At 45.3% G+C, this 15,662-nt stretch overlaps 1 protein-coding gene across 1 annotated transcript; it reads left to right on the top strand.

The window, feature by feature from the left end:
* Nucleotides 1–84: 84 nt before the first annotated feature.
* On the top strand, nt 85–15,626 carry LOC146300608 (actin-binding Rho-activating protein). The gene is made up of 2 exons (XM_084703950.1): nt 85–190; nt 14,037–15,626. Exon 2 carries the CDS (start codon nt 14,094–14,096, stop codon nt 14,595–14,597), a length of 504 nt encoding a protein of 167 aa, XP_084560076.1. The 5' UTR covers nt 85–190; nt 14,037–14,093; the 3' UTR covers nt 14,598–15,626.
* The last annotated feature ends 36 nt before the right edge of the window (nt 15,627–15,662 follow it).

Genomic DNA, 15,662 nt, shown 5'->3' with positions numbered 1-15,662 from the left:
GAGCCTCTCATCAGCACCAGGCTGTCATTGGTCGATGTCAATGTCTGTCAGCATTTTAGCTAAGGTAATTCTCAGCCGGACTGTGTAATGTAAAGTTCCATAGAATGGACTGTGTTGCCAACGCAGAAAGGTGACTCGGCTTAACTGGAGCAAAGGAAGCAACAAGTAGAGATGCACAGAGGTTTATGAGGTAAGACATCATGATTGTGACAAGTCTGTTCTTTACTGTAGCTAGTCTATAGTGAAGAAGCCCGACATTTTTTTGATCTGTTAAAATTGGACTAGGATTTTCATGAACTTGACCTGCTCTGATGTGCTGCAGAACACTTATGTTCATAAAATCACTTCAGGTTGTAGCCTACTCTGTCCATATTGCAATGACATTGTTTTATGAACTTAATAACGTATTGAAATCAAAACATTGTTTTACGTTTTATGTGGTAGGTTATGGATTGTGAAAGTATGCTACTCAAAAGAAAATAATTTTTAAGTTCTAACTCTACTAATTTCTAAATGTACCGATGCATTAACAAGATATCACGTTGAAAGAACAGTAGGGTATGGCCTAGCCTGTGTGGTGGGAATAAACCTTGATAATTTATTGGTAGTGACAGGTTGTGTGGTGTTCATATTTGTTTCCTTTCAGTTGAGGCTTTTTAAAATCGTTTTCATCCCTATATCTTGCAAAAAAGAATGTCCAAGTACCTAATTTTATTGGCTAAATCAAACACTTACTTTTTCTCCTCCTTCCTCGTGAAGAAATGCCTCCGTACTAATTCTGCTACTATTAGGCTACTACTGTTTAGTAGCCTGGCTGCCAGCCCAACTTCTCCCGCCCACAACAAAATTTGGTCGGGAAGTTGGGTCTGGAGGGTCTCGTATTGGGAAACAACTACAGAAAACCAGAATCTGGGCGTACCAATGAAATTGCCAGGGCGGGCTTTATACGATGATGGACAGATGATCAACAGTAACGTAATCACCCACGTCACAAAAGAGCGCTTAAGTTGAATTTGTTTTGAACAAACAACATATTACGTTGCTCTGATTGGTTGTAGGTCTATCCAATTGAGCGAAGAGGCATTTGTTTTCCAGGCTCGTTTGAAACACGCCCCGTAGTCAAAGCCCAACGGAGAGTTCTCAGACTAATATTCTGACTAGAATTATGAGTATGACAACGTCAGGCTAACTGTTTAGTAGGCTATAGACCAATTATTTGTCTGTAAACATTCGGGATGCGCGCGCAATGTGGCTGCAGAAAACCGGGAAAGGATAGCATTTTAAATGGCAAATGGACCACACGGATAATACAAATAGTTAGATTTAAAAAGACCAAAAGGGTCGAGGAGGACAGCCCTTGAGAGAAAAAGCGATTACCCATTGATCTGTCGCATCAGAATTTTGATTCGGGTCACGAAAGTCTTGAAATTTGAGAGAGAATGTCGCCCGGTACAGACCGCATAGTCGAGCGGCAACCATTCACGTCATGTCAAAAAGTTAATAATTTTACAGTTTTACAGTCAATTCTACATCTAAAAAGTCGAGCAGGGCAGCTTTCAAGAGGTATGGGAATTCTGCTTTTAGCCAGCTGGTCCGATTATTTTTCTGATTTGATTAAACTGGCAATCTGAGTGAGACTGCATTCCTGTTACACTGTTTTGACGTTGGCCTCAGTCAGACTGGCTCACTGGCAGTGTGCACAATGTTGAATTTCACTCCATACTCCACTGCAAACACGTATGATATTCTCATGTAGGTTAGTGCATGACATGTGCACCAGCAGATATTATTTCAAAAATAAATTCCTGCATTAAAATAATGTATCATGAGTTTGTATGATTTGGTCATGTATTATCACACTAGCATTTAATTATCACGTCAAACAATTACACTGCACTAAACTGTAAGTGTAAATGTACAGTGAAAATAACAAAACCAGTCAGTATGATGACGTGAGCGAATATCATTCACGTCTTACTAAAACAGCGGCCACGCGAAAGTGAATAAGGAAACTGTTTCCTCTACTAAAAAAATACAATGCGGGTCACGTGAAAAAAGGATCCAAAGACTCGTAGAAAGACCGAGTCGGGAAATGAACGAATCGTTCGTTTCCTCTAGCTACAGAGCCTATGCAGGTCACGTGAAAAATGATCCAAAGACTCGTAGAAAGACCGAGTCGGGAAATGAACGAATCGTTCGTTTCCTCTAGCTGCCAGTAGGCTACAGAGCCTATGCAGGTCACGTGAAAAATGATCCAAAGACTCGTAGAAAGACCGAGTCGGGAAATGAACGAATTGTTCGTTTCCTCTAGCTGCCAGTAGGCTACAGAACCTATGCAGGTCACGTGAAAAATGATCCAAAGACTCGTAGAAAGACCGAGTCGGGAAATGAACGAATCACTCGTTGAGAGGACTTGTTACTCCCGAGTCCTTATAAGGATTCGTTCAAAATGAACGAAATCGTTCACGAACGACACATCACTAATAAATTAGTCCCAGCCAGCCGTCAACAGTGATTCTTTCTAAAGTAATTTCAACTGTAATTGAACTAAAACTGGTTTGTTTTTAAACACTTGTTGTCATTTGATGGTTATTATCATTGTTATAAAATGTCATTGCGGAGCTCTGGTTGGCTACCTGTTGCGCTGTTTGTGGCTTTACTAGCTAACAACCAGATTTCGCTAAATCTGTAGCTTCAACGACAGTGTGTTGAACACACACCCACAACAAAAAGGGATTTCTTGTGACAAACGGTAGGCTACAGTTTCCTTCGCCGACAGATGAGGACTACAAAAGAATGTAGCTGAAAAGCCTAGCCTTGAAGAGACCACCCAAAACACTATCGTATGTGTACTCATTTCATTTTGTGGATAAAAAGCCGACGGAGGAAATCCGCATCCTACTTTGTGTTTAGGCTACAAAAGACCTCCACAGATTTAGTTGAATTACTGTCAGTAAAGGTGGGATGCAATTATTCATATATTAATTTTTGTGGGTTAGTAGTGTGCTGGTCCAGCTACACATGAGCACCCAGCCATTTCTATTTCACCTGATGATGAAACTAAAACCCAGGACCGGTGATTTTTGAGGCTCTGACTAGGCTCTATGTCTGCTTTAAGGTAGATAAGGTTGTGTCCCACCTCCTTTATTAAAACGCGACCAACTTTATTGCTGTGTAGGTACCGCTACTGATAAGACTCAAGAGCTTTTCAGAATCAGAATTGGTGTTTATTCGCCATGAAAGTTTACACAAACAAGGAATTTACTTTGGCAGGAGAGCCTACCTAGGCAGCCATTAGCGGCGCCAATTAGAAAGGTTACAAAGCATAACATGAGGAGAGAGGAGGAGAGAAAAAGGCAACCCCCAGACAATGCTCCTACAGGAGTGCAGTGTGGGAACAGGCAAAAACCTCAGCACATAAGCCCACAAACATTTACAACACAACATTACAAAACTTGCAATGGGAAAGGGGGGGGGGGGGGGTAGACCAACAGCATCTGGACCTGCAGCCATGATAGGCGCTGGACACAGACCCGCCAGCCACCCAGAGAAAGCAGTCGAAGGCGTTGGATGGGGGTGGGGGGGTGGTGGTATCTGTAGTAGGTGAAAGTTAATGTGTGAGTAGGTCTGGGTTGGCGCCCTCGACCTAGGCCACAATCAGTCCGAGTCTCCCTATGCAGATTGTGTTGGCAAGGAGACGTCCTTGGTCATGACCCGGGTAGAGACCAAGCCACAGATGATGGTCGGGGAGTGGGAAGGGAAGAGCAAGATAGTCTCGCTTCAGCGCTCTCCAGGGGAGTTGTTTTCCAGCAACGGCCTTGGCCAAGGCCTGTGTTGGTTACGGGGCCGAAAGTAGATAAGATTGGTGTAGTTGTTTAGACGAGTAGACGCGACTCAATTTTCACGTCCATCCTTCAGGAAGGCCTCCAACTCCTCGAACCTCCTTTGCAGAGCCGCAAACGTATCCCTGTTGTAATCCATATTCCGCTGTAAATTCACAGTCAGTGCTCCAACGGCTCTGCCCACCGTATCAATCAGGTCGGGCCGCCTAAGGGGGCTTTTGATGGCTGCAGCCGTTTCCTTGACTTTTCGATATACAAGCCAACCGCCTATCCAAACAACAGAAAGCCTGTAATCACGGTTCCAAATATAAAGATGTCTTCAACATCCTCAACGGAAAGTGCCGCTAGACACACGACACGCTAATTGTCCCACGCGTCCATCGTGTAGCCAGCTGCGAACGTCCCATCAGGACAGTTGGGTTCCCCCGAACCCGAGCTTCTCTTCGAGAAGATGGTGTCAATTGCATTGAGAGACCAGCTAATTAATTCCATGCTTCTAGTTTCGGAGAGTGATCGTTAGAGAGTATCTTGAGACATACAAGACAAGACAGAGCGAAGCAGGAAAGGTCAGGGAGGGGAGGAGAGAAAAATGTGACCGCCTTCGTCGAGAGCCAAAAGAAGAGGGTTATTTCAGGTTATTTATCGCTTCACCGTCCGTAGCAACAGAGTTAATAAAGTAGCTAAATATGCTATTGTATGTTATTTGAGGCCACTTTTTCAGGTCGGCCTCCCATCCCTCAATAGTAGAAGGCATAGGTATGATCAAACTGTCCCGACTCTGGTGTAACAGGCTGTGTTCCCACATGTTTTATTTCGCATCAATTAGCTTACCGCAATGACTGTTTATGAGCGTTACCATTACAATCGCCTGCTCCGGAAGTCGCGCCCATAATTCAGGAAATGGATCATGGGAGCTAGGAATAAGGTGGATAGGCTACCAAAAATGTTGCAATGACATCGCTTACTACAGCAATTTACAGAGTGCAAGCCAGCTATGGCGTCAAATGTATGTAAAAAATCGCGAGCGCATAGATTACTTTACACGCGCAGATATTAATTTTTCACTGGCAAGATAGCAAATAGCCTGTTCGTGCACAAATTCAACAACTGAGAGTTGTAGGCTACGTACAGGTCACTGCTAGTGAGCGCCTTGCTCACTCGTAAGGTGCTGATCCACTGCAGCGACCAAGTGAATTTGCCTATTCGCTTCTGGCTAGCGACTAGGTGTAGAGCTGGGATTAGCATACTTCCTTGCATTTACTTATTTGTTGTGCTATCTGTGTTAGTTAGTTCGGTTTTGACTGGTGATGTTGCTCGTCCACTAATACCCCAATAAACGCATAGAGTCCCCCACCCCTCGCTCCTTGGCTTGACGCAAAACCGGGCTTGTGTGTTACTAGTGCACAGTGCCCGTGATGCAGTTGGTGATTTAAATGACAGTGAAACACACAAATACAAATTCCTTGAACTATTGATAGTGCAAAGTGCCCGTGATAAAAATTGGTGGCACACACACACATTCCTGGAATTATAGAAAAGGCACAGTGCCCACAATGATGTTGATGACACACAGATTTCTGGAATTATAGATAAATAGTGCAGTGCCCGTGATGCAGCTGGTGATTACATTTTTTCTCAGTGGTTTTGGTATCTATATTTCTCAGATCACAATTGAAATGCATGTCATCTCTAAAGTTCTCATCTATTCTAGTCAAACTGCCAATGCTGTAGCCTTCATTTGTTCAAGTTCAAGTCTTTTATTGTCAGGTACACAGAACAACACAAGGTCAGAATGAGCACTGAAATTCTTAAGACAAGACAATGCAAGCACCTGGCATAACATAACATGTACGTACACAACACAATTTACATCTATGCTAAGCTTAAATAAGTAAAAATTCCTAAATATACAGATAGCAATAAATAATACACTATACTAACCCTAAATAAATAATACACTATACTAACCCTAAATACACATAAAACCTATTACAACCCTCTAACCTACTTCTAACCTAGGTGGAGTACAGTGAGTGAAATAGTGCATAATTACAGATAGTGCAACCAGCAGCTGAAAGTGACAGTGTGAAGGTCATCTTAATAGCACTTGAGGCCCCTAGGCTATGGATTTTTTCATTTTTTGAGGCCCCCTCCCCGCTAATCGCACAATCAATTTCTCAACAGCAATATAGCCAAATATCCCACACAAGATCATTGCCTGCGGGATTGAACCGTTGTACAGTTTAGGCTGAAATTCAGTTTTTGTGGCAAAAAGTGGCTTGTGTCAACGAAGGGAACTCAGTGCTAGCCTACGTCACAAGTCAGTACATATTAGCACAGCAAGTATTGTATCGTGCCATGATGTACCAACAGAATTATACATTTAAGCAATTCAAGACTTGCATGAACAGTGAGTAATGTCACATTAAATAATGTATTCTAAACTCAAGCTTGTGTGGTGCGTTGCTGTCTTCAATGCCACAGTCAAATTTTTATGTCAAAAGAAACGTTTTAAATTTCCGGCGCATTCAAACAATCCCCTCAGTGTATAGTTTGGCTAGCAACAGCAGCTAGGCTAGCTTCGTAACACAATTCAGCATCTCCACGCAGGGATCTAGACTGAAACCAAAAAGCTGCGTTTGGGTTAGGGGGGGTATTTTCAGTTAGCAGATGGTAGCCTACTGTTTGAATCGCGATTCCATCTGAAAAATACTGCCGGTGACAACATTGTTAGAATAGCTAGTCTCAAAGGGGGTTTAGCTTGTTTCATATTAAATGGACCCATTTACAACCGACGCAAGCAAGCACACCATAGCCTGACGTTGTCATACTCATAATTCTAGTCAGAATATGAGTCTGAAAACTCTGTTGGGCTGTGACTACGGGGCATGTTTCAACCGAACTCGTAAAACAAATGCCTCTTCGCTCAATTGGATAGACCTACAACCAATCAGAGCAACGTAATATGTTGTTTGTTGAAAACGAATTCAACCCAAGGGCTTTTTCGTGACGTTGTTGATTATGTTACTGTTGATCATCTGTCCATCATCGTATAAAGCCCGCCCTGGCAATTTCATTGGTACGCCCAGATTCTGGTTTTCTGTAGTTGTTCCCCAATACGAGACCCTCCAGACCCAACTTCCCGACCAATTTTTTTTGTGGGCGGGGAGAAGTTGGGCTGGCAGCCAGGCTAAGCACACCCTACAATTTCCCCAGAAATTGTACCCTCTCTAGTTTTTGTTGCATTTTGATTAGATGCCACTGTAGAGCACAGTAATGACACTGCGAATACTAACTACTTACTAACTGAGCGTGAGGTCATGCCGGGAAATATTGAAATGAGGCTTGAACGTTGATACAGCAAAGCCGAGCTTTATCATCATTATTATTTTGTATTATTATTAAGAGGCCCCTGATTGGTCGAGGTCCCGGGCTTAAGCCCAGGTAAGCCCGTGCATTTAGATGCCACTGCAGCCCTAGTGTGTAAGTAACTATTAAGAGGTCAATCAATGACTATGTCAATGACCACACAGAAGCCTGATTGCAAAGTACAGTAGTACACTGTTACTAATAGTGCAACCAGTAGCTGAAAGTGACAGTGTTTAAAGTGACTAGTGTGAAGTGAATCAATGTCCATATAAATGTCCATTCAGAAGCCTGATGGCCCTTGGGTATAAACTGTTGTCCGGTCTGCGTGTGCACGACCGAAAGCTGCGGTAATGCCTGCCAGAAGGCAACAGGGGGAAAGAGACTGACGGATGGGTGGTAACAGTCTCTTAGAATCCTGCCAGCTTTCCTGAGGCATCGTGTGTGGTCGGTGTCCTGTAGGGCTGGAAGCTTCCTGCCAATGATGAACTCAGCAGAACGGACCCCACTTCGTAGGGCCTTGCGATCCCTATCTGTGCAGCTCCCATACCACACTGTAATGCAACCAGTCAGAATGCTCTCTTTAGTGCATCTATAAAAGTTAGTGAGGATGACTGAGTCCATACCAAACTTCTTCAGTCTCCTCAGGAAGAAGAGGCATTTACGGGCCGCTTTGACCACCCTGTCCATGTGAACAGACCAGGTAAGGTCGTTGCTGATGTTCACCCCGAGGAACTTGAAGCAGCTGACCTTCTCTACTTCAGATCCGTTGACGAGTAGTCCTCCTGCCGCCTATAGTCCACAATCATCTTCTTGATCTTGCTGACGTTGAGAGAGAGGTTATTGTCCTGACACCATGATGTCAGGGTGTCAACCTCCTCTCTGTAGGCTGACTTGTCACTGTCAGAGATGAGGCCCACGATGTTTGTGTCATCAACAAACTTAAGAAGGAGGTTGGAGCAGTGCGTTGCCGCACTGTCGTGATTGAACAAGGAGAACAGGAGAGGGCTGAGCACACAGCCCTGGGGGGTGCCTGTGTTGGTAATCAGTGTGGATGAGGTGCGGTCACCGATTCTCACCGCCTGTGGCCTCCCCATCAGGAAGTGGAAGATCCACTTGCAGAGGGAGGTGCTTAGTCCCAGGTCTGGAGGGGATGCTGGTGCTGAATGCTGAGCTGTAGTCAATGAACAGCATCCTCACATACGTATCCCCTTTGTCCATGTGGGAGAGAGCGGTGTGCATAGTCAGAGTGATGGCATTGTCTGTAGACCTGTTGGACTGGTATGCAAACTGCATAGGGTCCAGGGTGGGGGGCAGCGAGGAGCAGATGAATGATTTGACTAGCCGCTCGAAGCACTTCATGATGTTGTCTGCTGTTTCCTACGTTATAAATTGCTTATGTTGATCAAAATTTACTATATTGGCTTTCTGTTAAATTGTCTTTCCACAACAAACAACGAAACATTCAGTGCATAACAGAAGTCATAACATGCACAATGGTTGAGCCAGTTGTCATAATTGTAGGCCACATTCACCATACAGCACTTGTACATTTGCAATGTGCAGGCAGTTTTGACATCAGTATACACATTAATTTATGTAACAAAATTCACTTGAAATACTCAAAAAGTATTTGACAAGTAATCAGAATCTGAAGGGATTTTATTCGCCATGAATGTTTGCACAAACAAGGAATTTTCTTTGGCAGGGAGGTGCATACATTAAACATATAGGATTATTGAAACTTAAATATGTGGACTAACTATACAAAAGGAGCAAAGTCTAGCTAATACTAAGGGGGGTCTAGCTATTACTAAGGGGAATAAAATAAAAGATAAAATATAAGTAGTCATAGTTTACAATCTAACCTAAAAAAAACAGATAGTGCAAGAGAACGATACAATAGTGCAATGTGCGGGGTGTCATTGTGCAGCTTGTGATTTAAAGTCAGTGTGAGTCCTTGGCCTTGTTAAAGTGGCCAACAGCGGATGGGAAGAAGCTGTTCTTGTGGTGTGAGGTTTTGGTCTTGATGGACCGCAGCCTTCTGCCGGAGGGGAGTAACTGAAACAGGGAGTGTCCAGGGTGGGAGTAGTCGGCCACAATCTTCCTCGCTCGCCTCAGGGACCTCGAGGACCCTCCAGCGTGTCCTGGGTCTTCCCCGGGGCCTCTTCCCATTGGGACGTGCCCAGAACACCTCACCAGTGAGGCGTCCAGGAGGCATCCTGATCAGATGCCCGAGCCTCAGCTGGCTCCTCTCGACGCGGAGGAGCAGCGGTTTTACTCTGAGCCCCACACGGATGACGAGCTTCTCACCCTATCTCTAAGGGAGAGCCCGGACACCCTGCTGAGAAAGCTCATTTCGGCCGCTTGTATTCGCGATCTCGTTCTTTTGGTCACTACCCATAGTTCGTGACCATAGGTGAGGGTAGGAACGTAGATCGACTAGTAAATGGAGAGTTTCGCCTTTCGACTCAGCTCCTTTTTCACCACGACGGACCGATGCAGAGCCCGCATCACTGCGGACGCCGCACCGATCCACCTGTCGATCTCGCGCTCCATTCTTCCCTCACTTGTGAACAAGACCCCGAGATCCTCCACTTGGGACAAGATCTCCTCCCCAACCCGGAGATGGCTTTCCACCCTTTTCCAGTTGATAACCATGGCCTCAGATTTGGAGGTGCTGATTCGCATCCCAGCCGCTTCACATTCGGTTGCGAACCGCTCCAGTGAGAGCTGAAGGTCGAGGCCCAATGAAGCAAACAGGACCACATCATCTGCAAAAAGCAGCAACCTGATCCGGAGGTCACCAAACCGGACCCCCTCAACGCACTGACTGCGCCTAGAAATTCTGTCCATATAAGTAATGAACAGAATCGATGACAAAGGGCAGCCCTGGCGGAGTCCAACCCCCACCGGGAACAAGTTTGACTTACTACCGGCAATGCGGACCAAACTCTGGCACCGGTCGTACAGGGACCGGACAGCCCCAATCAGGGAATCCGGTACCCCATACTCTCGGAGCACCCCCCACATGAGCCCCCGAGGGACACGGTCGAATGCCTTTTCCAAATCCACAAAACATCTGTAGACTGGTTGGGCGAACTCCCATGTACCCTCCAGGACTCTGCGGAGAGTATAGATCTGGTCCACTGTTCCACGGTCAGGACGAAAACCACATTGCTCCTCCTGAATCTGAGGTTCGACAATCCGACGGACCCTCCTCTCCGGGACCCTGAATAGACTTTCCCAGGGAGGCTGAGGAGTGTGATCCCCCTAAAGTTGGAGTACACCCTCCGGTCCCCCTTTTTAAAGAGGGGAACCACCACCCCGGTCTGCCAGTCCAGAGGCACTGTCCCCGATGTCCACGCGATCGTGTCAACCAAGACAGCCCTACAACATCCAGAGCCTTACGGAACTCCGGACGGACCTCATCCACCCCAGGGGCCCTGCCACCACGGAGCTTTTCAACCACCTTGGCAACCTCAGCCCCAGAGATAGAAGGGCCCCCCCCCCGATGTCCCCATACTCTGCCTTCACATCGGAAAGCGTGTTGGTGGAATTAAGGAGGTCTTCGAAGTATTCCTTCCACTGATCCAGGACGTTCCCCGTCGAGGTCAGCAGCGCACCATCTCCACCATATACAGTGTTGACAGAGCACTGCTTCCCCCTCCTGAGTTGCCGGATGGTGGTCCAGAACCTTTTTGAAGCCGTTCGGAAGTCATTCTCCATGGCCTCGCCAAACTCCTCCCATGCCCGGGTTTTTGCCTCTGCGACCGCCAAAGCCGCGTTCCGCTTGGCCTGCTGGTACACATCAGCTGCCTCTGGAGTCCTACCAGCCAAAAAAGTCTGATAGGCTTCCTTCTTCAGCTTGACGGCATCCCTCACCTCCGGAGTCCACCACCGGGTTCGAGGGTTACCGCCGCGACATGCACCGACCGCCTTGCGGCCGCAGCTCCGGTCAGCTGCTTCAACAATGGAGGCCCGGAACATGGCCCATTCGGACTCAATGTCCGCGCCCCCTCCCCCCCGACACATGATCGAAGCTCTCCCAGAGGTGGGAGTTGAAGCTCCTTCTGACAGGGGGTTCTGCCAGCCGTTCCCAGCAGACCCTCATATTTTTTTTATACTCTGAGCTGCCGTTTGGTGCGTAAGCACAAATAACAGTGAGGACCCTCCACCCAAAGGCGGAGGGAGGCTACTCTCTCGTCCACCGGGTTGAACCCCAATGTACAGGCACCAAACCGAGGGGAAACAAGTATTCCCACCCCAGCTCGACGCCTCTCACCAAGAGCAACTCCAGAGTGGAAGAGAGTCCAGCCCCTGTCAAGGAGACAGAGCCTATGCTGTGCGTCGAGGCGAGGCCGACTATATCTAGCCGGATTCTCTCTACCTCGAGCACCAGCTCAGGCTCCTTTCCCGCCAGCGAGGTGACGTTCCACGTCCCTAGAGCTAGCTTCTGCAGCCGAGCTTCTGACCGCCAAGGCCCCCCCCGCCTTCGGCCGCCGCCCATCTCACACTCCACCCGACCCCCGTGACCCCTCCTGCGGATGGTGAGCTCAGATGGTTGTCTCTTCAGACTGTGCCCATCCGGGCCCCATGGGAAAAGGCCCGGCCACCAGGCGCTCGCCATCGAGCCCCACCCAGGGGCGCAAAAAGTGGGTATGCGCTATATGCGGCGCATAAGGGCGCCGCACCATGGGGGCGCCAAAGCAATGGTAAAAATGAATAAATGTAAAAATATTAAATATTTTTGGGGTATTTTCTATAGATAGCTGCTGTTGTGTGTTTCTGCATTTCCTCAATGTTATAAAATATTTTAGAACCGCTAGGGTAGGTGCCCTTTCTCATAAAATAGAATTTTGAAATCTAGAGGGAGCGGGGGCGCCGTGAGCGCTGAGCGAGCAGTTACCAGAATTGAGTTGTCGTCTATGGAAAATGATGGACAAAGCAAAAAAGCTGTCAGGGGCTAAAAATAGAAAAAATAAATAGGGAAAGGGAGATGGCATGTCAAGGGATGTAACAGTAGTAGTAAAAAAGTGGATGGTTAAAGGCAACAGGTAGGATTTAAAGTGTGACGTTTGTGCTTGGAGGCTTGCAAATATTCATGTTAACAGACTAGCTAGCGTTTGCTAACACGCAAACTACGGAATGAAGCAGCCAAATTTTTGGTTTAAGGCTAATTTAGAATATGCAAAACCGAGGTTGATGAGCTGAAAACAGGAAAATATAAGGTAGCATGTACAATAAATGACAAGAATCTGAAAAACTTAACTAATGCACTAACTCTGGTTTACATCAATCATGCACAGTGTGCAATTATGCACAGAGTTCTCCAAACTTGGAGATGTGCAAATATTAATGTTAACAGACTGTTTTCAGACTAGTGTTTGCTAACGTGAGCTAAAGTGGGGTTCCTTACCGATGAAGTTTGATTAGTTCTAATGCCAAATCGAAATAATTTAACATGTTTTGTTATAGGCTAAGCTAATCTTGCCATTGCGAATGAAAAATGCATTTCTTTATCAAAACCCTGCATGTGGGAAATATAACAATTAGCCTTTGTCTGACAGTGGGGACGTAGTAAACAAACAGTACACAAACTTAAACATCCGCAAAGCATATGCTCGAATGCCATCAATGATGATTTATTTGTAATGAAAATAAAGTACATGAAAAAAGTGGGCTACAATAATGTGGTTACCAGGGGTGATGATTAGGTTACCACTTGTCACAATATGTTTGCCACAATTTGTCAAGCCCTGAATATACCTATGCTATATATACATATATCATTATTTATAATTATGGTTATTTACAGTGGCTGATATACTTTAAAATAAACCTTTATTATATAAAGCCTATACATGATGATGTCCGGCACACTTATTATTTATTTTTATTTTTTTTTGGGGGGGGGGGCGCCAAAATTGTTGCTGCATACCCCTCTGACACTGGGTAGTTGCACCCCTGGCCCCACCCCCGGGGTTTTGGGAATTTAGGAAATTGTTTAGTTAAAGAGTAATATATTGGCATTGCCACGATATATTGAAGCATTTATTATTGAATTAAATAGTTAACTAACTGACTATCTGCTAATAAATAGGCTACAAATTCTATAGCTGTCCGGCCTACCCCCCAGCCAACAAAGGATACAATCATAGCAAGAAGTTTGTTGTGGGAAAAAAAGGTAACCAACGCCAAATTAGACACAAAGCAGCAAATGTAATTATGGGCTGATTATGTTTATTTAGACATCCATTTCACTTAGCAAGCTGGACAAATATTGTGTTCACTCTTTTAAACATAGGCTACATTTTAGCTAGAAAAGCTTGGACTCTGGAGTAAATTGTAATGATTATAATAACCGTCCTTAGGATCCTATTGTTCAAGGTAAGACTGACATTGTTATCAAACTACTTCGTTTGAAGTCTCTGCTTCATGGGGACATATAGAAATAGGCTAAGGGCAACACTTAAGATTAAGGTTACATTAACTTACATCTAACTACATAGCTGCATGTCCCTACATGTAAATTGCTAGCCCATGGTAAAAACATTATAGGTACATATAAATTGTTATGTAATGAAATTGTATTAAGTGTTAGGGTATAGTTTATTGCAATGTAAGAAGGCCTTTTTTCCAAGGGCTCCAAGGTAAAATTATCCTAAAGCAGCTAAACAAAACAAAATAACCATTTATTATGAAAATGTCAAACAAAAGGTTTGGCATGGAGAGGTCAACTCTACAGTATATATGCTAAACTACCTTGTTTTACGTAGGCTCTATGGTTCTTTAACTATCTTGTTCTGTGTTCCTGCTTGTCTGCAGAATGTAGGCCTAGGCCATGTCCAAAAGTGGACAGATCCCCTGAGGAGAAACCAGCCAATGTACCAGCGCCGGATAGTCACCATGCAGATGGCCAATGACGCCCCACCCCCCTTTGAAGATGACCGGACTGTGTGCGTGGTGTCTGTGAAAGGTCTGAAGGAGAACTGGCAGAGGTGGTCCAACGAACACCAGGAGCACCAAAAACACAACCCCTTCAGCAGTGATGGCCAGCCAGTCTGCATGCAGCCCCTGCTGGGTCAAAATGGCTATGGCCGCCCCCAGGAGGGCTCCCTCACTCAGCGGCGGGGCCAAGACGCCCAGTCCCACATTGGCCGCGAGGTCCAGGAGCTCTGCCTGGTCATCAGGGAGATGGGAGGAGGGCATGGGGAGGACGGGCAGCCAGTGGTAGAGTTTGGCCAACTGTTTGAACGCTATGTGACCATCTCCAATAAGTTGGTGGGGATCCTGCTGCGTGCCAGGAAGCAGGGCTTGGTCCAGTTTGACGGGGAGATGCTTTGGCAGGGTCAGGATGACCATGTGCTCATCACACTGCTGCAGTGACTTTCACAGATGACACCATAAAAAAGTCAGATACTATATAGGCAAGAGAGGTCCCTTCTTTTTGAGGGTCATTGAGTATCAGCACATCACTACTCTAAAATGTCACCATTGATTGTATATTTTATTTATCCTAAGTGCACACTTCACATGACCACGGTTCTATGGATTACAAAGACTGGGAGGCGATGCAGAAGAGAAAGGGGGAACAGACAGATCAATGTTCACACATTTCAAATAGACAAGGCTTTTGCCAGTGAACGTTGCAAAAGAAGATGCAGATAGTAGATTAGTAATGTATTGATCCTCAGTGGCAAAGTGCACTGTACAGCCACATTGACAGGCACAGTAAAAAGATACCTAAAAAGTAATATATATTAGCATAAAAACACTGGTTGTCTGTAAATCCACTGTATGAGTCCTAGCACTATTTGTGCAGATTTCTCTTTTCAGGTATTTTACACCTCAACCTCTTACATGGGGAAGTGAAAAGGTTTACACTGAATTAGAAATTGTAAGGTATCGAGACACAGCCCCAGAGAACCTGAGGAGGCAACAGTGACATGTAATATAGGGCTGAAGAACAAACCCGATCCCGCTGGCCTGAATGGACACTGTTTCCTGATGCACTATAATAGAACACTGACAAGATTATGAGGCTGCCGACAAAGTACTCACCTGTGAAACACTGCATACTTTCACTGTAGATGGTAAAACACTCCATCATAAGAAATAACAATGACAAAAACAAGGCTTTTTCAGGCATACACACACATCCCATAGTTAAAAGTAATGAACTCTTTCAGAAATCTACAAGATGTCCAATAATGTCATGTTTTCACATCCAACTGTTTTACTTTGCAGGTACATAAAGGTAAAACAATGTTGTTGATTTTTTCCTTTATTTAAAGTACTGTACATAGCTATTTATGTTTACATCGCATTGTTTTTTTGTAACAACATTGACACAAGTTCATTGTTTGAGATAAATTCGGAATGTCAATCCAGGCAGTCCTGAGCTTTCACATAATTCATGGGAAATCAGCTGGAGCAACTGTTAGCAGTTCC

The sequence above is a fragment of the Hypomesus nipponensis genome, chromosome 2 (genome assembly GCF_054491055.1).
Source record: "Hypomesus nipponensis isolate SF chromosome 2, ASM5449105v1, whole genome shotgun sequence".
In the NCBI taxonomy this organism is placed as follows: Eukaryota; Metazoa; Chordata; class Actinopteri; order Osmeriformes; family Osmeridae; genus Hypomesus; species Hypomesus nipponensis.
The sequence above is the reverse complement of the archived record's forward strand: the minus strand, read 5'-3'. Positions and strand labels throughout refer to the sequence as shown.

What these genes read in the sequence shown, in the direction of transcription:
- LOC146300608 (XM_084703950.1), top strand. Translation starts at nt 14,094, where the DNA reads ATGTACCAGCGCCGGATAGTCACCATGCAGATGGCCAATGACGCCCCA.